At 36.6% G+C, this 25,767-nt stretch overlaps 1 protein-coding gene across 2 annotated transcripts in view; it reads left to right on the plus strand.

Moving 5' to 3' along the window:
* FAM117B (family with sequence similarity 117 member B) overlaps positions 1-25,767 on the plus strand; it is a 29,336-nt gene extending 3,569 nt beyond the window's left edge. Inside the window, exons 2-8 of one of the 2 annotated variants that reach the window (XM_085228052.1) lie at positions 2,952-3,103; positions 8,109-8,201; positions 8,694-8,807; positions 15,121-15,264; positions 16,305-16,527; positions 17,337-17,457; positions 19,637-25,767. In XM_085228052.1, coding sequence (XP_085084178.1) covers positions 2,952-3,103; positions 8,109-8,201; positions 8,694-8,807; positions 15,121-15,264; positions 16,305-16,527; positions 17,337-17,457; positions 19,637-19,955 — 1,166 coding nt within the window. In that variant the 3' untranslated portion in view covers positions 19,956-25,767. The remainder of the gene's footprint in view (positions 1-2,951; positions 3,104-8,108; positions 8,202-8,693; positions 8,808-15,120; positions 15,265-16,304; positions 16,528-17,336; positions 17,458-19,636) is intronic. The other variant, XM_085228053.1, reaches the window with a different exon arrangement.

Here is a 25,767-nt window from a genome sequence, read left to right on the forward strand (position 1 = left end):
GAAAGGAAACCAACGTGACTGTAGTTGTGGGACTCACATGTTAAGAAGACCCCACCCCAAGCAGTGTTACCTTTCCTACCTTTCACTTGGTTATTGCTACACATCTCTACCTGTTCAATTTTGCTCTCTCATTCTCATGTTGCCTTAGCTTAAATGGCCTTCCGAGGTGCCTCACTTCATGCGTGTGTTAGATGTATGGATAGGTGGTTTGCTGTCTCTCAGTAATGCTGCAGTGATTCACAAAGATGCAGTGGGTATTTTCCCACGTTGTGGACTTTGTTGATTTGTGTTGTGTGTGTCCTATTTATATCTCGTTCTCTTGTTTTGCTTTGTTGGAAACCAGCTTGCAGAAGGACTTTGATTCTAAGCGGGTTTATTTAGGGCAGTAGGGGACGGGTAGGAGAGTTGATGCTTTCCACAAATATTAGTTTAAAGAGGCAATCAGGGCAATTAGAACAGATCTAATATTTAAGAACTGTATGTTCGATGAAACATCTTCATTGTTTTTCATCAGCTACAGCTGTTGTAACTGTTATCTCTATGGAGGCAGATCTCTTGTTATGTAGGTCACATCAAGGGAAAATAGCAGCTGAGCACTTGGAGTATTGTAGAGGAAAACGCAATGAAGGCGCTGCGTGTGTTTCCATTGAAGTGTTTTGAAACAGCGTGGAGTTGTAGTCTGTGGCAATTTGTATCCAGACCTGTTGTGAGAGTGGAAAGGAAGTAAACATGTGTGCCATTATCCTTTACTATTTAAATTAAGGCAGTCTTCTGACTCCAAATTCATTGAAGGAAAGACTTTTTCCTTTCATTGATGATATTTATAGGTTTTGTAGCTTGAAATATGCTGCTTCCCTTGAACTTAAATAACAAGCAGCTTTCGTCCCCGCCGTTTGCCCCATCCTCACCATTTTGGTGGGGGAGGGGAGTCAGTAACAGCTTCTGCTTCTTCAATTGTGAAGCTGCCTGATGCAGTTGCCTTGCAGATGATGTGAGTGACTACATGCGCTTCCTGATTATTTTTTCTCACATCCTTTCTATTTCCCCTTGGTAAAAATGAGAGAAGCTTCTTGAAGAGGAAGAATGATGATTCAGAAGAAAAATAAGTAAGGCCACTATGGCAGGTTTTTCTCAGAGAAATAATGTGTTTGACATAACGTGGGAAGCAAACATAATTTGTAAGGGCTTACGTGTTGTATTAGCATGGCACATTCTCCCATGGTGCAGACAAAAGGAATCATTTTGAAATCTTCTGATAGAAAGAGATGCTCTGGCGTGCTGAATGGTAGTAGTAGAGACTTGCTTTGATACAGGAATCTTCAAGTGCGTGGTAACTTGAAAACTGAGCTTTGTTGCTACTCCCTGAGAGCAGATCAGCACTCAGCTCAGTACACAGAGTTTGGTCTTTGTTGGTGCAATTAGAAATAATAAAACAGATGAGGTTCCCAAACTGCTTTATGTTAATGGGGATAATTATAGTGCTTCATGGTTTTAATGTATATTTCTAATGCAGTGTTTGTATGAGGATAATTAATACAGAATGTCGGTAGACTTATATTTAAAAGACTGGCATTCTGGGAATGTTGTCCACATCTCTGAACCTCTGTAACTAACAGGTTTTATTAGTCTGTGTGTATCTTTAATACATTGAAAAGGCACAGAAATTGAATTCTGGACTTTTAATGGTAGTGGTTTTATCTTATGACTAGCATTCTGACAGTAATCGGGCACAGCTTCTTTTGCACATGGATGAATTTATGTAGAGTACAAATTGCCATGGTATTTCTGCTTTTAGTATGGAACTTGTCCAGAGACATAGTCAGGAAGAGGATGTATGACTGAGCTTTTCCAGAGCCCTTCTAAAGCTTTCTTCTGGTCTCTATATACTGTTTGCTGTGTTTTAAGCACTCATCTAAGGCCTCTGTATTCTCTATAGCTTCAGGTATAATTCTGTGGGTAGTAAAGAGTGTAAGCTTAGATCATTTTGATTTCTGACTTTTAATTTTACATCTAGAACAAATAGCGTATGAGAATATATGTATATCTAAGGCCTATGTCTTTCCTATCTGTAATTTTCTTTAATATAGTAAATGTCACCTCTTAATTTTGAGGGACCTTTCTGTGTGCAGTTGACACTTACTAGCTTACAGTCTTCTAACTGCAACTTTAAAATATTGTTGGTGGATGCAAATTTCTTTTAGCCATATTCCTATGTCTCATTTTGCTTCCTATCTTTGTTATTTTTAATCTCTTTCAGTGAAGGCTCGTGTTAGTGTCTAAATTGTTCTGAGAAGTGATATCAGTGTAAACATCAAAAACTTAAGAGTTGCAGAAGGTCTAGTGCCAGGCAAATATGCATGTAGTTATCAAGCAGCATGTAAAGGGAGGAAATGCGTTGATTTACCTTGTAAAGTGTAAATCATTACTTTCTCAAAGCTGACTTATGTAACTGAGGGTTAGATAGAACTCTTTGCAAATCTGCTGTGTATCATATGTTGGGCAGTGAATAAAACACTTCAGCTACAACATCCCTTGAATTGACGTAGGTGCAGGGGAAGGAATTAATGCATTAATTTGAAGCATTAAATTGAAGAACTTTGGCACAAATTTTCTTGGTTAGTTGTTGGTAGATGTGAGGAGCCTAGCCATTTTTAATCTAAGCCTTCGTCACTTAGTGGCTGTTGTACCTCTGAGGGAATAACTGGTGTTGCTTGAGTACTGATGCAGTGTTTGTGACGTAAGGGAAAAACACTTCACTGCATGTTATAACTGATCAGAACTTGGAAAAATGAACAATTCTTCCACTAAAATTGTGCTTTGTATCTTGAATAACATCGTAGTTCTAGTAGTGCTATAGTATATAGTAGTATCTAGTTTTATATGACTTACTGTAGGCAATTAAAAGAATTAAGCTTTTTTTCTTGCTTTCTAATCAAATGTTATTACTCTAGCAGACAAATCAAGGCCACCTTCATCAAGCCCTTCCAGTATTATTCGCCGGACTTCCTCATTGGATACACTTGCTGCTCCCTACCTTGCTGGACAGTGGCCTCGTGATAATCATGGACAAGCTGTTCCATGTATGAGAGACAAAGCCACACAGGTTGGTCAGATTTATTTTACGTCAGCGTATTTAAGTATAAGGATAGTGTTTAGATGTAAGAAGGTTATTCCCTTCTGAACATTCACTTTGGCTTTCTTGCTCACAAGCTCCTGTTTGCTTTCAAGTTGCAGAAATTGTACCTTTGCAATGATGTATTTGAGTTATTTGCATTCTCTAAGACCATGAACTGTGGTACATTTTATGAGTTTCACTTAATTATCTCAGAGAGGCATTTGTGCATTGCACATCTGCTGAGGGAGTTGGGCTTGTTTAGCTTGGAGAAGGTACAAGGAAGACCTGATAGCAGTTTTCCAGCACTTAAATGCAGCTTATAAGCAGGAAGGAAATCAATTTTTTATGTGGGTAGATAGTGATAGGACAAGGGGGAATGGTTTTGAACTAGAAGAGAGGAGATTTAGATTATTTGTCTGGGATATTTTTCACTGAAAGGGTGGCGAAGTTCTGGAACATGCTGCCCGTAGAAGCTGAAGATGCCACATCCCTAGAAGTGTTCAAGGCCAGGTTGGAAGAGATCCTGGGCAGCCTGGTCTGGTGCCCGATCGAGTGGGTGGCGATGCTGCCCACAGTAGGGGGTTGGAACTGTATGATTTTTGAGGTCCCTTCCAACTCAAGCCAGTATATGATTGTATTATCTGTTTTCTCATTGTTCTGTCTGTGTGCAAGACACTGGAATGCTCTGGTGTTAAATATTTCTGTGTCTTAACTTACACAAAGGAACTTAAAATGACTCTTTATATGTATGTCTGTCTCCAAACTTACTAAAAAGGCTTCTCTAGTGCCTTCATAGAAGTTACTGTAGCCTTTTCCTTGATAGACAGTTGATCCTGTGATTGCAAAAGTCCTTTAATGTTCACCTGGAATGTATACACATAGTACAGAAGCACGTGCATTGAGAAGCTGCTTCACAGAAGCGCAACCGATGCTCAAGTTTAACTGAACTGCAAAGCATCAAAACACTGATGTGAAATTCTCTGAAGCTGCTAAAACTTTTTGGCAAATCATACACAAGTTTTTAATGGTTTGTACCTGTAGAATCTGTAAAGAGAAACAGCAGTTAAGTGAAGCTGCATTACAAGGGTTTGATGCTTATCATTCCCCTTGTAGGGAGCTATTGCTTTATATTGATTCTTAATCCATACAAAAGTGATTCAAGTCACTTTTCAAAAATATATAAATGCATTTCCATCAGATATTGGCATTTCTTCCCTTGTTCTCTGGATGCATTTGGGCAGTGCATTTCCCAATCTTAGAGTGAAAGAAAGAGCCGAGTATCTCAAGTTTTTAATCCCTAATCCTAGAGCATGGTTTCAACAATGGGTCTCCACCAGTTCCGAAGAGTATAAAACAATGATAGTTGGAAGATAAACTGGCAACATCTGGGACATTCTTGAGACTGAGCCTGCCTTGTGTTTGGTAACAATAACAGAAAAATAGCTGTAATAGATTTGTGTGCTGTGTACTCAAACATACTGGATGTTGAGCAGATGTCTACAGTGTTGGTTGTTACTGTATGGCTTTCTCGACATTTAGTGCAAAAAACTAAAGTCTGTACAACCCAAAAAACTAGCTCAGTAGTAAAGGAAGGTGGTTTGTAGAGGAGTAAGTCTACGTGGATAAGGTGGAAATAGAAACTGGTGAAAAAGGGAGAGCTGAAAAACAGTTTTTCTTTGTGGTGAAAATGAACAGGAAAAATGATTGGAACACTGGCCCAAAAGGGTAAGCAAATCATAGTAAGAGGAAGAGGATAAAGGAAGGCGTATGATATATATAAGAAATTGCAATTTGTGCCTAGCTGTTAAAAGACACCACCAAACAGCAGAACCAAACCTGCGTGGTGTCTTAACTATTTATTTTCACACTTGATTTATTAGGATAACACTTTTTTTCAAAATAGTTATTTCTATGCTACTGCCAGGGTGTTTGCAATATTCAGTTCATTTCTTTTTGCTTAGTTTCATTTTAATTTGAGTTGTGGTTGGTTTTTTACTTATGTATTTTTTTCAGCTAGATTAGATACTTTTTTTTTCCTTTCCTTCTAATTCTGCTACATCTAAATGAAATAGTAACTGAGTTTTTATATATAAAAGCAAGTAAAGATTTGTGGGACGGGCATTGTGTATTTCCTTGCAATGATTATATTTAATGGTGATTGATACTAGTATACTGTTGAAGGAAATAACAATTTGTTTGCATTTCTTCTTGAAAATAAAGCAAATGAGGAGAAAATTTTGGGATACAGGTGTACATCTGTATGTCCAAACCTTTTGTTGGTGTGACACCGAGGTTTTTTGCTTCTCAGTCTTTCCTAGTGCACTTGCAAGCAAACATTTAAGTTAGGTCCAATTTTCAAACATGATTTACAATTGTTATTTTTCCAAGGTAGCATTGGCTCTCCAGTGGTGGTATTTAGTGTCTCTGAAGGTGTGATGTTGGGATGTGTTTAATCAATGGATATACAGATAGTGTGTGTGTGTGTGTGTGTGTGTGTGTGTATGTATATCCAGGAGCTTGGCTAATATAATTTATGTTGGAGGAAACGAGAGAAAGTCACTCACCCTGTCCTGGGCTCACAAGATGAACTCCTGATGGAGTGGATCTCCAGAGAGAGATCCTTCCCCACTGGCAGTCAGCTCTTAAATGGGTCGAGGAGAGGTGGAGCCAGGCTCCACCTCTTCCTGCAGCACAGGTGAATTGCCTTCACCTGTGCTCCCGTGGCTGAATCATTGCTCGCCTCAGGTGATCAATCGAAGGTTCAGGCCATGATTCAGCAGCCCCATACAGGATGAAGTGTCACAACATATCTTGGGTCCAGTAGCTAGTTTCAGGAAGTCTGATGTGTCCCTCATTTCACCTACTTCTTAGGGTCAGTGTGTCTGATGTGGCTTTTCTAGGTGTGACTTACTGAATTGTGACTAGCATCACAGTCTGAGTTTTGATAACAGAGGTGGTGTGTTGCAGGATACATGCACCCAATTCTATACCCATTTACAAGTGTTTGGAAATTACTGTTCAAAATACAACACTTACTTCAAAACTCTTGTATTTCAGATTGTGTGTGAATGGAATGACTGCAAATACCTTCATGTTCTGATCCAAAGAAGAATGTCACATCTGTGAAAAACTGATAGCTAAAGCTTATTTCTATGTGTGCAATATGGCTGTGCTGCTGGTGGAACTGCCTTTCAGCACTGTGGTCACTGAGTAAGATTAATGTGTTTAGATTGCAAAACTTCAGGAAGTATGAATTGGATTGACTAATGTAAAAGATTTTCAACTTGAGTAAGTGAGGGATCTTGATTCTGCAGGTTTATGGCATTGAAAGTAGAGTCATTCAGGAGGTAGACTGGGAGGAGGCAGCAATTAGCAACATACTTCGGACTTGAAGACCTCTCTAGATACCTGTAGGTCATAGCTGGCAAAACGTAGAAGAGATGAAGTCGGGGCTGTCTATATAGCAGCACGTACAGTTTTCAACTTCTTTTGGTGGAACCAATCTATAAAAACCAGACTGAATTATGTACATGTAGAATGTTACTGACTAACATATTAATTTCAATTTCTTATTTTTGCTCTAAAAATATTTCTAACCAGGTTTTGAGGATGAGCAGGAAAGAGACCTTTAGCCCTGTAAAATGAGTCAGGCATTAACATGTGAAGTGTGTTGAATCTTAAGGCAAAGTATCCAATATAAACTAAACGCAAAGACTGATTAGAATGTTAGTGAGATTCCTGTAGACCAGAGTCATAGTTACACTGAGTTGGCCAAAACTAATTGTTGCAGGAGCTAGAGGATAGGATGACAGTCCAGATTTAGGTTTGGGAATTGGCTACGTGGGGACTGTTGCTAGCATGGTGAGTTCATAAATCAAATTTATCAGTCATTCTCTTTTAATCTTAGTTTCTGAAGTTTGAAAGCGTTTATGGAATGTAAAAGACTGAAAGGATGATCTTGTGGTGAATATGAGGGATTTCTGAAAACCGTGGTTTCTAACTTTGCTATGAAGTAGGAATTTCCAAGCAACTGCACTAACTTCATTATTCAGATTCATCCTGGTTAGTTTTTGAGTTGGAATGGTAAAGATGAAAAATTACTGATTGTGGAAATTTCATGTACGTGACACTTATACCATAACTGAAGTTGATTGGTTATTGTAACCTGTATGTTTGGAGTTAGCCCTCCATTTTCCCTGCAAAATAGGGATTAGTTCTACATCTTCAAAGCCCTTGCAAGTTTTTGTTCTGAGAATAGATGAGGTAAGTAAGGTTAGCTTGCAAGCTGTTCATCTCAAACATAAAAACAACTGTTGCAGATGATGTTAAGGCTTTTCTCTGCTGTATGTGCATCTTTATGAAATGTAGATAGCTTTGTTGATTTAGTGAAACTAGCTTGGTATTATGTTGGTTGGTTTCTGTTTGACCTGAGACAGCTATGAACCTGAAGCTTTTTGAGGCATTAGTGAATTCCCTTCTTTGCAGTAGCTCTGCTGGTGCTCAGAAAAGCTGCCTGCCTTTTTCTCGATCTTCTGAGCTTGAAAATGGTTTTGAAGGTGTGCTGGTGCAGGCTTTCCTGACTTTTAAACTAATCTTGGTGATGCATCAGAAATAACAAGGTCAGCATCTGTGTAGGAAATAACACCCACATGTTGCACTGGTTGTTACTGGTTCTTCAGAGCATTATAGCAGCTTGTGGTACATCCGGCTGTTAATACCATCTTATCAATTTTCAGTCAAGTAGGAAGGGAACTAGCATATATTCCTGCACTGGGAGTAGGTCTGAAAGCTTATAAATAGATAGTTTTACTCCACATGTTCTTATTTTATTTATCAGAAAGGCTCCTAGTCAGTGACAGCTTTTTACTCACAGCTTGAAATCTAGCAGATCTTAATACTGCTCTCTCTCATAATTATTCTATGTGTATTCTTTCAGAAAATAGAAATTATGTATATAAGCATGCAAAAATAATCTGGTAATCTTTTGCTGCAGACTGAAAGTGCCTGGGCTGAAGAATATTTGGAAAAGAAGAGAAGCTCTCACAAACGTTCAGCATCATGGGGCAGCACAGAACAACTCAAGGAGGTCAGGAGTGCTATTATTTGAGATACATTTGAATAAACTTGTTGCTGGCATACAGTGTTAACATGAATTTTCAGGAAAGTGTGACTTGTACTGCTTTATTGTGTAATCCTTGGGCTTGATAGAAAGTGAAATTTATCTATTCTTGTGATTCCGATTTTTTTATAGAAATGTTGAACCATTAAAACGTTTAAGCTGAAGACAGGAAGAGTATTATTTTCAGATACTATTCTTTGTCAGAGGAAGGAATCCAGCAGTGGCGTAACTGCTTTATGTATTTCAAGTGCTTTCATTAAATCTCCAGAGATATTTTCTGGGATTGAGTTGAAATGGTAAATAACATGTTAATTTTGTTAAGAACTTGAGTCTAATTTTGTGCTGCCAGTAATTATGAAAGTTGTGATAGTAAAGAATCTTAGCTAGGTATTAGAATAAACTAATGAAACTGTAGTGGAAGTATCTGGTGAAATCTAATGTGATTTTTTTCTTAATTAGATTGCAAAATTGCGTCAACAGTTGCAGAGAAGCAAACACAGCAGCAGGCACCATCGGGATAAAGAAAGACATTCTCCTTTTCATGGTAACCATGCAGCCATTAACCATAGTCAGGTAAGTCTGTGCTCTGTATATATTGGGTAGATACTGCTATTTTAGATAAAGCGAACTTAGAAATACCATGTGCTTTATATATGTTGTAGCTATAGTTGAATTCTATTAAGTAGATCCGCTTCCTCTGAATGCATGAAGCAGAAAGAGTCCAGATCTTTTTGTTATCTGACTAGCTCTGGACTCAGTCTGTAAATTTCAGATAGTTAGATCTTTCCTTAAAGAACACTGCACTCTGCAGCCTCCAAAAAAGAATGGACAGGTAAGTTTAATCTGAAACCAAGGATATATTTTTTATTTTTTTAATTAAGAGTTGCTGTAACAATTATGAATTTCCATGTGGAATAAATACAGCATGGAGCAAATTGGCAGTAAAATTTTATTGGCTGAAAGTTGTAGTTAATGCTGATGACGTTTTGTCTCGACTGTAGCACTTGTTTAATCCTGTAATGAACAGGTTTAGAGAACTGGCCTGACAAGCGACTGTAAAACTTTTAAAATGTACTTTATTAAGTGTCTGTGCTCCTAATGGATGTATTCAGCCTTTATAAGACTTACTCTCTGCAGGTTCATTATGCTTTGAAACTTAAAGTAGTAATCATTTTAAAAATTGAGATGATTGCACCATGCCACATGTTTGGTATGCAGTTGTAGTTTTATGTTGAGGCTGCTATTGAGATCACGTTCACAGGGAGGTAATGTTTCCAGCTGAGTGGGAAGGCAAGAGGTGGAAAGGAGAGGGAGAAAATGCCTGCCCTTATACACACAAATCATTATTTGCAGTCTGTTTTGCTTGAGTAAATTTAAAGAAAAAAATCAATAGAGTTTGATTAATTTTTCCATGCTGATATCTCCTTAATGTTTATTTAAGATGCAACTTTTTTTTTTTTTTACAGTTACAAAAAGAGCAAGTATTTCATAATTGTCTTGCAAGTCAGTGTGGAACTATTAATGTTGTAAATTTAGGAAATACTTCAGCTTTGAAGCTTCTATTTGAACTTAATGTTCCCAATGGCTCCTAAAATGCAGTCAGTGTTGTTTGGTTGTTTTTTTTGTGTTTTTTTTTTCGTTGTGTTTTGTTTTGTTTTTAATAAATACAGTAATTTGTTGACTGTTTCCCTTCTGTCCTTCCATCCTTCCAGAAATAATTTAGGTCTAGGAAGGAAACTGTTGCAACATCTGTGTAAGTACAGGTACTCACCCGTTCTAATAAAGGATGAAATGAGAAGGGAGAACAACACATGCATTCTTGAGGGTCCAGGTTCTTTTGTGATTAGTAGTTGGGTACCTGAGAGAACTTGTGATGCTCCAATACTGGAAATAAGAAAGAAGAATAGTGTTTTTGAATTTCTAGTGCTGTTCTCAATTCCTAGTTTGTATAAAAATCAATAATGCTTTATTTCTGAGATCTTAAATTATTTCTGCTGTATTTCACTTACTATAGAGTCATGAATTTTCAACACTAGTGCACCTTGAATTCAGTTTGTTATTAGGTCAAATTCTGTGCTACTAGGAAATATTTTATTGAGGATTTCTTTTTACTAGAGTTATATTTTTGACATCATTTAAAAAATTGGTTCTTCAAGCACTTCAAATTTCCATACAAAAGCTTCTCTCCTCCTCTTTGATGTAGCAAACTGTTAGCCTGTAAATTAGAAAGGAGAACAGTTTGAATTTGAAACAAGCTGTGTAGTACAAATTCCTACATTTAGATCCAGTTTGCTTAAGTATGGATGCATTAGAACATGTTGCTAAACTTAGGGATTACAGTGACTCAAGCCAGAACACTACAAAATGATGAAAGAAGATAAAGAAATGAGCCAATTCCTATGTAGGAGTTTCTGAGGTACTTCATGATAATTGGTGAGAGGCTTCAGAGTGTGGATGTGCATACAGCATACATATGCATATGTTCTATATGCTTATGTGTTGTATGTGTGTGTATATCATACAGAATACTGGGTGGTCACAATACTTGATGTAGGTATTTTATCAAAATCTGTGAAATTTCTTTGGATACTTGTTTTATACTTGTTTAGAGGACTGAAACATTTTAACAACAGTAACAAAATGAAAACCAAGAGACATTTCTGTAGGCATTTCACTGCAGGGTAGAATTAACATGTTATCTGACGGATTTTCTTGGTAGAAAACTTCAGATTATACTAAGCTATTATCACTTTAATATAAGTGTATTTTATGTTGTTTTAATATTAAAAATGAACAGTGATTTTACTTTGAAAAAAATACAAAAAAAAAATATCTATACACGAAATTTTGGCATCATAATGACAGTGTTCATAACATTTTATCTTCTGCATGGAGAGGCTTTTTGAATTCTACCAAAATTTAAAGTATGTAAATAAAATATTTGGATATTATAATGGATATCCATTTTAAAAAATGGATAATTAGTTTCTGGCCTTGTGAAATAGACTATAAAATACAAACTGAGACATTGCAGCTTTTCCAGCATTGTGTTGAAGAGCAAACCATTGTTTCCTTTGGTAAATTTTGTGCCAGTGTCATGAGCCACTTGCAAAGGGTTGAATTTACAGAAGGCTTCAGAAAGGGTGAGCTAAGGGTTGCATTAATGGCATTTAGAGATACTTTATAAGTCAGAGTGAAAGATTTGTAATGGCAGGCTTGAAGGCTGAAATTTGTCGGCTTTCTGGTTCTTTTCTAGGGAACTGCTAAACTGGAATTTCTGTCAGCAGGTTGTTTCCTTTAGCTTTTGTGGAAAGGATTACATAGAAGCACTTGAAGTTAGTTATTAGTTATTAAAATATTTAGATTTTACATTTCCAACTTGAAGGAGAGTTGCAGTTGTTGACTCTTTAGGGTCATGTGAAGATTTCTGAGCTCAACTAATGGAATTCCTGATATGAAAGAGAAACAGTACTAGAGGGAAGTTTCTTTGGTAGTCTCTTCAGAGACTGCGTGAACTCTGTGTCCTGTTGGAAATAACTCTCCAAGTTAAAACTAAAAGTAGTAGTTGTAGTCAGTCTATTTCATCTCTTTTCCCTATTAATAATCATTTAAGTTTTCCCACAATTTCTTGAGTTTTAACAGTGTTTTTAAGAAAACCATACTGTTTTTATGGAATGAGCTTGTTAGCTATTGCTATCCCTCTACTCACAATTAGGAAATAATTAGAGGCAAACAAGAATTTACTAGCTTTTTTTTTTTTTCCTCCAAAAATGAATGGGTTTTGTGGTTTTTTTTGTGGTATGTAGTTGTTCTTTTTCCTTAATGCCAACAGTTTTTCATATTGTCTCTTTTTACAAGAAGTGGTGTTTGCAGAACAGTTGCATCCTCCTCAGATGATCTCAGTATGCTTCTGAGGATGCTGGATTTTCAATTTATTACATGATAGCAAATCTATTTAAAAAAAAAGGAAAAAAAGAGCCAAATCAGTGGGGTCGTCCTTTATTCTCAGTGTTAAAGTAATACAGACATTGGAGATGCTAGATAGAAGAATAAATTGATTAGATCTTTCAAAATAATGCGATTTTCTCAGTGTTCTTGGCTGAAGTTATGCTGTTACTTGATGATAAGCTCCCTTCTTTCACATTTCTGGGAAGTGTGTTTCCTTATAGTCTTACCAATAGGTTGATCTTAACTGGCCATTAATACTGAGATCAGTTGCACCTAGTTTGCAGTGGATTTTCTGTTTATTTCAGCCTTAGCATCTTACAAAGCTAGAATGTTACATTCTTAAGTGGAATGTGATGCATTCAAACACAGTGTAGTTTGATGTTAATATATAGAAGTATACTTAAAACCCTTGGATTTTATTTGAAGTTCTGAAAAAATTGGAAGAGTTTAGATCGTTTTTCTGAAACATGTATGAACAGTTTGGATTTGTCACCCATATTTGGTATTTCCTGGGCTCATGCTGTCTCTGTATGTTTCAGAACTCTTCTGCACCAAGACTCCTGGGCAGAATATTAATGTGTGAGCGCTGTAGTTATTATCCTGTATTTAGCACCTTGTTTTGTTTTGTGCATTCCAAAATCTGCTGATGAATAGTCAAAAACATTCTCTAGCTGTATGTCACAGGCTAGCTCTATGCAGACACTTGTTGAAGGCAGTGTTTCTACAATATAGGTTCCTGTTCTGAGGCTGGTTGTTCCAGTCCTGTAACAATGCCTCCTTCTGCTTCCACCATTCAGGTCAGCAAGTCACCTTTGTTATGTACAGAATATTATTTCTTTTGCAAGTAAGACATGGTGTATCAAACTGTAATAAGGTATTTTTGGACAAGTAGTGTTTTTTATGTTGAAATCTTCATATAGTGCTATGGCTTTAAGATTTTCTGTGGTACATGATCGCAATTAAGTGATAAAGACATTCGGCTTTCTACTTGTTGACATCAATTTCTCATAGGAACATCCAAATGAAATAAACGGTTGCACAATCAGTATTTATTAGTGTCTCAACTTGTGCTGATTTACCTGCATTATGAATATATATTAACCTGTATTAGTTCACCTGACAGTTGATCCAAGACTTTGTTTGGAACGCTATTAGTATGGTTGGGAATTTTTTGTGCTCATATCCAATGGTTTCTGTTTTCTTTTTGGGCAAGGCTTTTCAAAGTCTTTCCAAGTTTGGCTACTCTAATGATGTAGAGATTTTGTTGGCATTAACTATGAGTCATGAGAATTTCCTGAGAATAAGTTTTTACAGCCCTTATGCAAGTTCCTTTTTATAGATATCCTAATGTTTAAAGGAAAGCCAATACAATCAGTAAACATTTCCCATCTTAGGGATCTATCAGTGTGAGAATTTCTGCATTGTGGAACATATCTGCGTTTAGAACTCTGTTGTTTGCACTCATTTTTCTGAAGTAGTCATTGTCTTCTAGCCATACAAATTTTATGTGCTTTTTGTCATGTCACAATGGTTTGGTGTGTGTTGCTTAGAGGGAGGGGGAGGGAGAAGGCTTTGAAAACCAGATGGGAATCTGGTCAAATGCTTTATCTTGAACATCATTCAATCTGTTCTGAGTTACAGTTGTATCAGAAAGCATTCTTGGGGGATGAATCAAGACTTGTATAAGTCTTCCAGTAAATAATCAGGAAGGTAGTAACTCATGGTACAAGTGAATTCTGTTTGTTAAAGAGCTTAACAATGGCATAGTTTTAGGTGCTCATATGCGATGTGTGTTGGAGCATGGTGGGAAGCCTTTATGACTACTGCAGTGAGTACCTTAAGAACTAAATGCAGTAATTATCTAAAAATAACAGATGATCCTTTCATTTGGAGCCAGAGAACAACAAGACTCTGCCAGTGTTTCTTATATTTAGTGAGAAGTTGGGAAGGTTAAATGTAATTTCCAAAATATTTGTACTTCTACCAAACTTGTAGATCAGTCTTGCAGAAAAAAAAAAAAGAAAAAAGCTTACATTGTAATAAGTCTCTGCTAGCATCATAAAGCTCCTAAACTTTGTACTGTAAAAGCCAAAGTACTTTCAAATGTATTGAATTGCACAGAACTCCATTTTGGTTGCTTTGTAATATGTATGTTTACAACTGCTCATTCAATATCTTTGTTATTGAAATATTTGATATTGCTGTATGTAACACATTGAGATGGTGTTCCACAATTCTGCATGTAAGGTAGATAAACCCAGTAAAGTAATTCATGTTTAAAAACAAAATTACAGTAGTTTTTCATTAGTAGGCTGCAGTACTCTCTGTACTCTACTCTACAGTATGCTCTGTTTGATCAATGTTTTGAGAAATCTAGGAATGTAATTTCTCTCTGAGGACTGACTGATCTGAAATAAAGGGGAAACTAAGTGGCTATTTCAGGTTTTCATTTCTTGTTCAGTGAAGTCTTGCATTTGAGAATAATTTTTCCTCCTGCATTTGTCTTGGTACTGTATGTGACAGCAGACTTTGATTAAAACACAATTTTAATGAAATTACAAGTAATAGATCCAGAGGGGGAAGTGAAATTATGTTACAGCTCACATCAAAAGGGACGGAAATATCTTTTAAAGGTGTCAAAATAATTTACATGTCAGTGTTCACTGCTTGATTTTCACTTGCAAAGCAACGTAGAGCTGAAGGCAGACCATATTAAAAGAAGTTCTGAGACTAGACAGTTGAAAGCTTTTTCAGCTAGAAATGAGAACAAAAATTAGGATGTCTGTGTCTTCATTTAAGTTATGCATTTTAATACCGTCACTGTAGTTTTGTTTTAAGTCCTTGGTACAACGGAGTAGATTTGTTCTGTACAAAGGTTCACTTCCAAGTAGCAGTAGGTGTCTTCAGTAAATCTGTGTTACTCTGTCTTGCTGTTCAGGCTCCAATCCCGAAGAGTGCTCTTGTTCCTGTGATACCTATCACCAAATCAACAGGATCACGATTCCGGAACAGTGTAGAAGGACTAAATCAAGAAATTGAGATAATAATTAAGGAGACTGGAGACAAAGAAGAACAGCTGGTTGTATGTATCTGCCACCAAGATCGCTCTCTATCGTTATTGTTACTTCGAAGTTATAACCTTTATTTTGCACCATTTTTTAATTTTAAAATTGCCTGGATTTTTGCTTTACTAATAAATATATTTAAAAAGTCTCATAGAAAGCAAAAAGAAGAATTAAAGTTTGATTCTGAACATTTTTCTTTTGTGATGGCTGTCATGTGGTTGTTTCCAGTAAAATAAGAAACTTCAACTAATGAGATAAACAGATAAGAGGTCTGTTTTTAGAGCTTCTGTAGTAACTTTCTCTTCCCTTTGCCAGCACTAAAGGAGTGTCTCCATCCCAACTGAAACAACTTAGTAATATTTTATTTTTAGGTTCTGTTTGTTGTTTTTTTTGTTTGTTTGTTTTGTTTTTACAGATAAAGTTAATAATAAAATAAAGTACCAGAAATAAGGGCTATGAATGCAGTTAAGGGACTAGAACAATATTTTGTATGAAGAGAGATTGAGGGAACTGAGACTGTTAAGCCTGGAGAAAATTTGGAAGCTGTATAAATGTGTATAAATAAAAGATGGGGAAGAGGGAACAAAACTCTTCTCAGTAGTTCCCACTAACAGGACAAGAGGCAATGGGCACAAATTAAAATGCATGACATTTAATTTGAACACAAGAAAATAATAGTTTTTTTTGGCATGAGGATGCTCAAAACTGGAACAGGTTGCCCAGTACAGGTTGTGGAGTTAATGTCTGTGGAGACTCAAAATCTGACTGGACACAATCCTGAGCAGCCTGTTCTAGCTGACTCTGCTTGAACAGGACATTTGGACTAGATAGTTTAAAGAAGTCCCATCTAGCCTCAGGATTTCTTTGATTCTGTGAAGTCTTGAAAATTATTGTGCTTAGTTTCAAAACTGGAGTTGTTTTATCCTTAGTTGGAGTCTTAGCTAACGAACAAAATTTTCAGTTCAGTGAAACAGGAAAAAAAACTTTTAACACTGTGGATTTAACAAAATAGCTAGCCAGATGAGAGCAGCCATTTAATGCCCCTTATTTTTAACAGCCTCAAGATATTCCAGATGGGCACCGTGCACCTCCTCCATTGATTCAGCGTAGCAGTAGTACTCGCAGCATTGATACCCAAACACCTGGTGGAGCAGAGAGGGGTAGTAACAACAGCAGCCGTTCCCAGTCAGTATCTCCAACCTCATTTCTTACCATCTGTAATGAGAGCAGTGAGGAAAGTCCTTGTTCAACAGAAGATCTTGTAGATTCCAGAGACAAAGGTACTGTGCAACTTAAAATGTTCAACAGTGCTAAACTTTAACTCATCTCCGTGTAGGTGAATGCTTAGTAACAATTTCCCACAAGCGTGGAGAAGTAGTTGGACTAGTTCTTTGTAAATGATCTAATTGTTCCAGATTGCTTTAAATACTGTGCACGCATCTAGTCTTCCATAATTGATTCTGGATAGATATCTGAGCACTATGCTTCCCAAAAAAGTTTTTCTTTATATAATATATTCTTCAAGTACTTTAACCAAGCTAGGGATGCAAGAATGTACAGTGATGAGTGGAACAGCAGAATAGATTAGTCCTGGTGGTTCTGTCAGATTATTTTGATGATGATAAAATGAGCACTATCCAACTTTCCATACATGGATCTCTAAAAGTTTGATTATTTATTTTTAGTAGAAGCCTTCTGAGATAGAAACAGAATATGTTTCTGTTGCTCTGTTTGTTTTTTCTTTTTGTTTTTTAAGGCATATGACTCTGTTCAATGCTTTTGGCTAGACAATGACAGTACAGGGCTATAGACTCAGGTCAGCAGTTACAAACTGAAAATGCCCAGGAATAAACAGTTTGAGTTATCTGCATATGATGTAAGGAAATGGGAAGGAGGAAAGGGATTGACACAAGAAAGCTTATTTGCAAATGAAGATTTGGAAATGAATGAAAATTTTTCTTAATTTTATAACATTGATAACAAAATGATTTTATTCAATTTAAGGGATGTTTTTGTATTGTGATTGTAGCTTGTATAGTGATTTTTATAGTGTGATGTATTTAAATAATCAGTTGCTCTGTTCCTGCAGAGAATGGGAATAATTCTCCCTTGCCTAAATATGCTACCTCACCAAAACCCAACAACAGCTACATGTTCAAACGGGAACCACCAGAGGGCTGTGAAAAGGTGAAAGTCTTTGAGGAAAGCTTGTAAGTTGATCTATACTACATAATAAATAACAGTTAATGTTTAGAGTTACTCATTTGTTTATCGATTTTCATATCAGATGATAATTATTAACCCATTTACTAAAACTATGCTAATAACGTGGTCTCTGTTTTTTGTGACTGTGTACTGGTATATATGAGAGTATTACATTACCAAGACTGTGTGTTAAAACCAAAACTTTGGCATGTGGTCTGGGAGGGGGGGAGGTGAAGGAAGTTTTTCAAAGATAACTTTACAAGCTGGTAGCTTAGGACTCTGCTGCACTGACTTGTCCATTCTTAGTTTTCACAGTTTCTCTGAAAAAATGACTTCCATGCTAGCTCTTTGGAAACTTAGAGCTTTATTCCAACCATCTTTTTATGGCAAAACCAGCACAGCTTGAGAAGATTATTACTTGGCAATCAGTGGAGGAAAAACTCAAATAATCATTCACAGAGAGAATTACTAAGAAGCTGTTAATGCAGATGTAATGTAACCTGTTGACTAGGTTAATGTTACGGGTTGTTAGCAGTGGATCAGCAGCAACTTAATGAACCTAAGGAAACTCTTGCAGAAAGAAGTGTCTGTTTTTACACTCAACTGTCCAAAGCCCAAGGATGTCTTAGTTGAGGCAAGTCCTCACAGTTTCCTTCATGGTGAAAACCAGGCTGAGGTAGACCTAAAATATGGGATCTCCTCCTGAAATCTCAATGCTACTCCCCAGGAAGATGCTTCCACCTTAACATAAACCCTTGTCATTCCAGCTGGGCCTTAGGCTGTGCCTGTGTATGCATTAGAAATAGGCCTTCATCCTTATACCGTTAGTATCTATGCTAGATTCTTGGCAGGGTGATGCCATCTCTCCTCCTGCATCTTATCCTTCTCCACTGAATTTATAAAATTGATCACGTGCTGTGCTACTGTGATGTTGTTTCTACAGTCTCTACATCTTTACCAAGACTGTCCTTTACATAATGGTGCCTGACCTCTCCTCTGAGGTCCTGCTCTGAGCTCGGTTCAGGCACTGGCTGAGAATTTGTTACTTGCATTGCTGTAGGGATCAGATTAGAACCTGTTCCTTCTTAAATTTAAAAAAAAAAAAAAAAAAAAAAAAAAAAAAGACCTTGAACTGTGCTCCAGTAACCAGCTTGGAACTTGTTTGCACATCAATGCTTGCCCACCAGCTGCATTTGAGTCTCCTTTCAACATGGCCAGAACCATACCCAAGCAGGCTGGGAGGTGAAGTTGCTGCTCATTCTTGCTGATTGGCCAGACAGAATGTGTTTCCTCTCAGACTTTTATGCACATCATAAAGAAAATCTGTAGACAAAATGTAAAGGTTGATTCCTCATATTCTTTTTTTAACTGATTTGGTTACTGGCTTTTGTTGTATTTTTTTTTCCCTACAGTTTCCAACCTTTTTCTTAAAAAAAAAAAAAAAAAAAAAAAACTTTCCAGGGAAGGAAGGAAGAAGTGTGCATAAAAATCCTACTTGTTTGTAAATAACTGCGAAGCTACAGACCATTGGCCATTCATGAGTATAATTATAATCCTAATGTCAAATATTCCATTTATATTAGTGTTAAAACCTAAGTGAAGTGGATGCTTTGTAAGATTTTGAACATTCAGGTTTCATGCTGAAGCTACTCAGCACTTGAAAGTACTGTGCATTTTGGAAACTAAACTGTATGGTTTATAAATCCATTCCAGAAAGAAGTTTGAGTAGCCTTTTCTTTGGCAAGGTTTCTTTCATTGTTTTGTGAGGCACTAACATATAACTTAGCTCTTCTGTCCCCAGTCTTTCCTTCCCTCAATTTGTTATTAAGAATAATCAGATTATGCCCAGCGTTGGCTTTTGCAGGGAATGGCATCAGAGCTGGACTGAGCTATTACAATTTTTTCTAAAAATTTTCTTCTATACTGATTTGTCACTAGATTTTTTTTTTTAATTAATATTTGTTGAATTGATGATGGTTGATAGTAAATAGCTGAATCAAGTACATGCTGGAGTTCAAACACTTCTGTTTAATGTGGATTGGACAACATTGCCTAGCTGAAATATTTCATATTTAAACCTTATCTTGCCTCTGGTGATACATACCTGTAGTACACATACCTGCCATTGACAGAATTTGGTTGTTGAATGTTATTTTAAAACAATTTTGTGCATTTTATTTCTAGGCCAAAGCCATTGCATGAAATTCCAGCCTTCTACTGCCCTGACAAAAACAAAGTGAATTTCATACCTAAAAGTGGCTCTGCTTTCTGCCTTGTCAGCATCCTCAAGCCACTCCTTCCCACGCAGGATCTTACGTTGAAGGGCACTACACACAGTCTGACTGTCTCGTCTGGCATGACACCCAGTTTGTTACAGCCCATTTCTATGGCTTCCTTGTCTGCGAACACAGATCAAGACAGGATCTCTCGTGGAACAAGTACAGTAATACCACAGACCTCTATACTCCAGCAATCAGGATGTATTGAGGAAGCTGAAGGATAGATGTAGTGTCTTGACGTTTTTCTGGGCAACTACTGGGGAAAAAAATTGGAACCAGTTGACTGGATCTTTCTGATTGCGCTATTTGCATTGTTTTAACAACTTATGGCACTGTCATAATTGAACTGTTTGTATAATGACAGTTTGGTACCACATTGAGAAATTCAGGATGATGCAGCAGCTGATGCTCTATTGCACTTCCTGCTTATGAAGACTTCAGTTCTGTTTACCACCTGCTTTTTTTTTTTTATTTTTTTTGAATACTGATGAAAACCAAGACTGTTGTAATCCTCTGCCATTTACAGGACCAACTGTTGTGGTTTTGTGTCTCCTTTGACTGTTTACCACTGAAAGAAAAATATCGAGACCAATCAGCTGACCCCATTTTACCATGCAACCTGCGGAGGGGACGGGCAATCAAGTGGTTTTGCAAAATGTCTTTTGTATGAAAACGTGGATTTTATAACAAAGACTTGCCTTTTCTGATGTGTAGTGGGTAGTGTTTAAAAGACACTTTCCTGGTGACAATTCCCCCCTGTGTTCCCCATCACTTTCTTTCTTTTTTTTTTCTTTTCTTTTTTTTTTTTTTTTTACAGTAGAGAAGATAAGATTCATTTTAGTTTGCTGTTTTACAGCTGCTGGGACCAAAGGATTGCTGAAGTATTTAAGCAATCTCAAATTATGTGACCTTCCTGAACAGCCTCAGCCCTAAGTAAGACAAGTTAATGTGTTTGAAAATTTTGAAACAGTAAAGTATCCAGAAAGCAGTGTTAATACGTAGTGTATTTTTTAAATTGATATTATAAGTTTGTGCTTCCCGTAAGTCGCATTCATAAAACTCCTTCCTTCACCTGGCTGCTGTCAGTGATGGTTTATTGGCTGGAGAATTGTATTTTAAAGCACTTGTCCCAGTAGTGTTCCATTTGCGCACAGAATTTTTGTACAGGAGTGGGGAAAAAACATGTTATATTCTGGTTCCCTGTTATTCCAGAAAATGTGCCACTTACCTCTTACAGGTTTGCTTGGTTACTTGCAGAGTTAGTTGGCATGAATTGTTGATCACTCTTGACAAAAATCTGCTCTGAAGTGACTCTTCACTGTATTATAGACCCTGGCTATGTGATACTGAAATACCTGTGCATGATTTCCTCTTTTTGTCATAGTGGTGTTTTCTGTGTATGTTGAATGTGTTGGCTTGTCAGCCACGGTATTTGTTACAGAGCAGTTTACTGCAGCAGATATGTTCTCCCTTTTTGATTAGCAACTTAGGCTGATGTGTAAAACAGGATTTTTTGATGCTTATTCTGCCCTCCTCTGCAGCAGTTTATGGTTCCTTTGAAGTTGTAAGGGAAGGGGCCATTTCAAATGAAAGCTATTCAGAGACTTCAGTGAGGTTTCTCTTGTGTTCCAAGGGTTCATTAGATGTATTTGAGTAAATACAATATAGATACGTGCAAAAAAACCTGCAGTGACTTGAATGCCAATGTCATATCATCCTATAAAATGTTTGCCTTCTAGCCTCTTTTACAGAGGTAAATTCAGTCATTTCAAATTAATATAATTGTGGATATTTTGTGGGTCTGAATATTGGTCTGTTAAGCATGAATCATTCCTACTGACTTGCAAATGCATTGCTTCCCTGGCTGAGTTGCAGTCTCAGATACCTCCCTAATTACATCTATCTAAAGGTTGTACTGTAAATATACCAGCTTTGCTCAGTGCTTAATATGCTGAATTTGGTTGCAGACATTTCACTAGGAGAAAAAAATAATCTTCCTACCTTTGCAGATAATAGTCATAGTTCTGATGCACGCATACTGTTCCTCTAAATCCAGAGTAAATAACTGCCTGATAGCAATAAACTTCACTGAGCAGGTAAGTGTAAATCACAGTGGCCTACACAAGTCCTGCATTTAGAGTGTATGTTGAGCCCCTCTTTAAAACATAATGTAGAAGTTCAGCAAATGAAAAATGTTCCAGGAAGTATGAAAATACTTCATCTGTTAAATTAGTGAATGAACGTAATTTAATATACCATTTTTCTTCCCATCAAAATAGATAGGATCATACAGATGGGACTAAAAAGCTCTGTTTTTGAGTGGCAGCTCTGATTTACACTGAAAAAGTTGTTGGAGAGGAGAAGACTTCGTGCACCAAATTTGTGTCCTATGATCAGTTAATAAGGCTTTGTGATATTAATCTTTTTCTTCTGAAGGAGGACCAGTGAAATTTGAAGACTAGTATATACTGCTTTAGATAGGTTGTTTAGAGCTGGTGTGGCTGGATTCATGAGAGATGGGATTGTTAGATGAAGGAAGTTGTTGTAAATCTACTTTTTTTGTAGCAGTAGCATGTGAAGAGTTTCTCCATCAATGCCAAAATGCATAGTGCTTTATAAGGACATCTTAACTAGATGGTTAAGAACTGAAGGGCTAAAGTTAACAAATAGCCTTTATTATGGCCTTGAGACTTAACTGATTTAACCAAAACTGCATTCTGATATTTGTTTTAATCACAGAGTGATTCTCTCAAATAGTAGTGAGCTTTCTTAACCTGGAACTTTTTTTTCTCTTGCTTTAGTACTCAAGCACCTCTTCAGTAGCTCACATTGTATATTATTGGACAATGTACTGTGTATATTACTGAGCCAATCTGTTAAAAATACAAATAGAAATATATGAGGAATTTGCTTTCAATGAAAACAAATTGGATTCAAGATGACTTTTTTTTTTTTAATGTACAGGACTGTTCATTGCTGTGGCAGCTCTACTTTAATGTGAATCCACACTAAGGACTCAGAATTAAGAAAATATAATAGCTCTTGTTCCAAGACCAGCTTTTACAAGTATGCATATAAAACTTAGCCTTAAACTTCATATGTGCTGTCTTGTGCCATAGCAGAGCTGCAAGGTAAAGTATTTAAATCAATTTAAAAATACGTTTGAGGGTGTATATAACTTAAAAGAGAAAAAAACAAACAACTCTTTTGTATATAGAGTTGAGATACTCCGTTTTATGAGGGGTTAACGTATGGCTCAAGCACAGTTATACTGAAAGATTTCTAGTTCTTTTGGCATTCTTCAAATCCTAACTATGCATAGACCCAGTCAGTTCCTTGATTACCTACTTTGTAGCTTAAATATGTAAAAGGTCTATTTTTACGTACAACTTGACACACTTGATACTGTTTTCCTGATATTTTACACTTCTACCCAACTTTGAAGGCTGATAGCAGCGTTCGGTGACATTGACAGTTGATCTTTTGAGATATTTTAACTAGTGTTCCTCCAGTTGTAAATTTCACATAACTCACCAGGAGGTTGTTGTTGTTTTAATGAAGGTCTGTGCTGGCAGCTATGACTGTTGGACTCTTTACTTTAAAAATCTGAGGCATGAGGAAGAGGACTTCTCATTAAACTGTAACGTGATTTAGCTTTAGACTTTTCTTGGTGCTGTAATCATGTAGCAACAAATTTAAGTACATGGAAAAGTAAAAAAATAATAATAATAAAAAATATTGAGTATATAGCTTGGGAGGAAATTCTTGCTTGCATGTGCATATCTTGAGAGAAAAAAGGGAGTGCAAATTAAATACAGCATACTGTGGAAGTGTTTGATGCATTTGCTATTGCATTATGTAAATCAGCTCTTAAAGTATGTTTACTCTCAGGGCTTTCTTTTATTTGTTCTAAGATGGAGTTTACTGAAATTGAAAGCTTATGATCTTTTAAGATCACTGAAGTCTGAGCCTTTTGGGAAGAAAAATGCTTCTAAAAATAGGTACTTGCATCATTTTATTGCTGTAATAGCTGGATATGTTTTCAATATTAATATAAACCTACTGGGAAATATCTTTGAAGATTCATTGCCCTACCATATAAAAAGCTTGCTGCTTCTGATCTTGATACTCAGAATTAATTGTTGCTGAGACTTTTGAAACAAGGAGCATGCAACTTTAAGAACAGTGTGGGGGGTGGAAATGCAAAGAAGTCAAATCTATTAACCTTTCCTCTGCCTCAGGCCTAGCCTCTTTTTGTTTATGGAGTTTAATAGAGTTAATTGGTATGGCAGTAATTTCTTGCTGAAACGTGATCTATCTCTCTTGCCCGTCTGTCTTTACAGTAACTCACTGCTAGTGAAATCTGTTTTCTTGTGGGATATCTGACAGCTTCTCCATGAAACTGAAAGAGGAGTGAGGAGAACACATAGACACCAGTAACTTGTAGTTACCAAGATCATTGCTGCTGAGTGACTTCTTAGATGTTTTGATTTCTGTTGTCTCATTGTGTACGCACACACAGTCTGCGTAGGCCTGCTTCTATAAACTGTATGATTTGGTATTTTAGATAATCTTTTTTATGGACAGTTTTTTCCGAACTTTAGTCATACAGAACTGATACATAATTTTAATACAAATATCTTCAAAGCAAAGCTTGTTTGTCATTCCTGTTCTTATGAAATTAATATACCATTAATATAACCTGCAGAAAAAGATCCTTGCTATACAAGCATACAGACACTTGAGAATGTCAGGACTGTGCTTTTTTCCATGTGATTTTGTAGTTTAAGTGGCCTTCATCAAATGTCAGAGCCTAATGATGTTGTGATGACTTAGTCTCAAGCAAGTTGATGCATTAAAACAGTAAGTCTAGCTCTTAGAAAGGTAATAGAAAGCTCATCTTCCCTTAAACTAGGGAATGAAAAGCACTGTGGAAAATTGATTTCTTTATGTTTGTAGACTTCATATGAAATTGTTTTCCTTAATCTGAATATTTAAGAAAACAAAATTACCATTCATTGCAAGATGTACCTGTATATGTTCTTAATTTGAGTGTTCAGCAACGCTGGGAGTCAGTCTTGCTATTGAACATTTATTTACGCAAGGAATGATCTAGATGCATTGTTTTGACTCTTGTTACTTGTTAAGTTGGGAAAGAATGCTAAGTATTCACGAGTGTTTGGTGAAAATCCAGTCCCTTGTATCAGCTGGACTGCAACAGTCTTTCTGAATGCTCCAGCTGTAAATGGTGTCCTCTTAGTTTTTTCTTGATTCATTGCATGTCATCAGTAAGTACTTAGGTATGGTCTTTGCTTATTAGTTCCTCGCTGGGATTTGTATTTGACTATGGAGACTTTTGTAGTGTTGACAGGTCTGTCTGAATTGCAGAAGAGGATTTGACCTGAAAACACTAGAAGCTTTTTACACAGGTTTATTCTGATAGAACTCTTTGGAAAAATCTAGTAAGCTGAAAAGCAGAAACAAAACAACCCTCTTTGGACTCATTCACCTTAATTTTTATTAGATTAATAGTCGAAGAATATTGCTTGGCTTTATTCTTTCATTTATTGAAATGTGCAATTTTTGAGAGTAACGGTTAAGGGCTGTCCAAAACTGCCATTAGATTGGTCTTTATATGAAATTGGCTGATGTGTTTTCCTCTGTTACACTGTGATTAATTTGTGGAGGTCTTCTTGTGTGTGTTGTACAGATCAGTTACTTGTTGCATGTAAGGCTATTTTTGTAAGCAAGAGGAATTCCGGGGATGATATGCATAAAGGGCCTATTCTGAAATGATGTACACTGGTGTAAAACTGGAGCAGCTCTACTCATTTCTATGGAATTCTTGATTTACGCTAGTCTTTGCTATGTGTAGTTATGCCAGTACTATTTTGCACAATGTTGTTTTAAATCTTGAGTACTGAATTGTGAACTGTTTCCACTAGAAACAGTAAAAATTTTTACAAACTGCAATAGTGGAATGTTTTTGGGATTTTTATTTTATTTTTTGCCTAAAATAAAAAGTCATCACTTCCA

Source organism: Meleagris gallopavo, chromosome 7 (assembly GCF_905368555.1).
Source record: "Meleagris gallopavo chromosome 7, MGAL_WU_HG_1.1, whole genome shotgun sequence".
Taxonomy (NCBI): domain Eukaryota; kingdom Metazoa; phylum Chordata; class Aves; order Galliformes; family Phasianidae; genus Meleagris; species Meleagris gallopavo.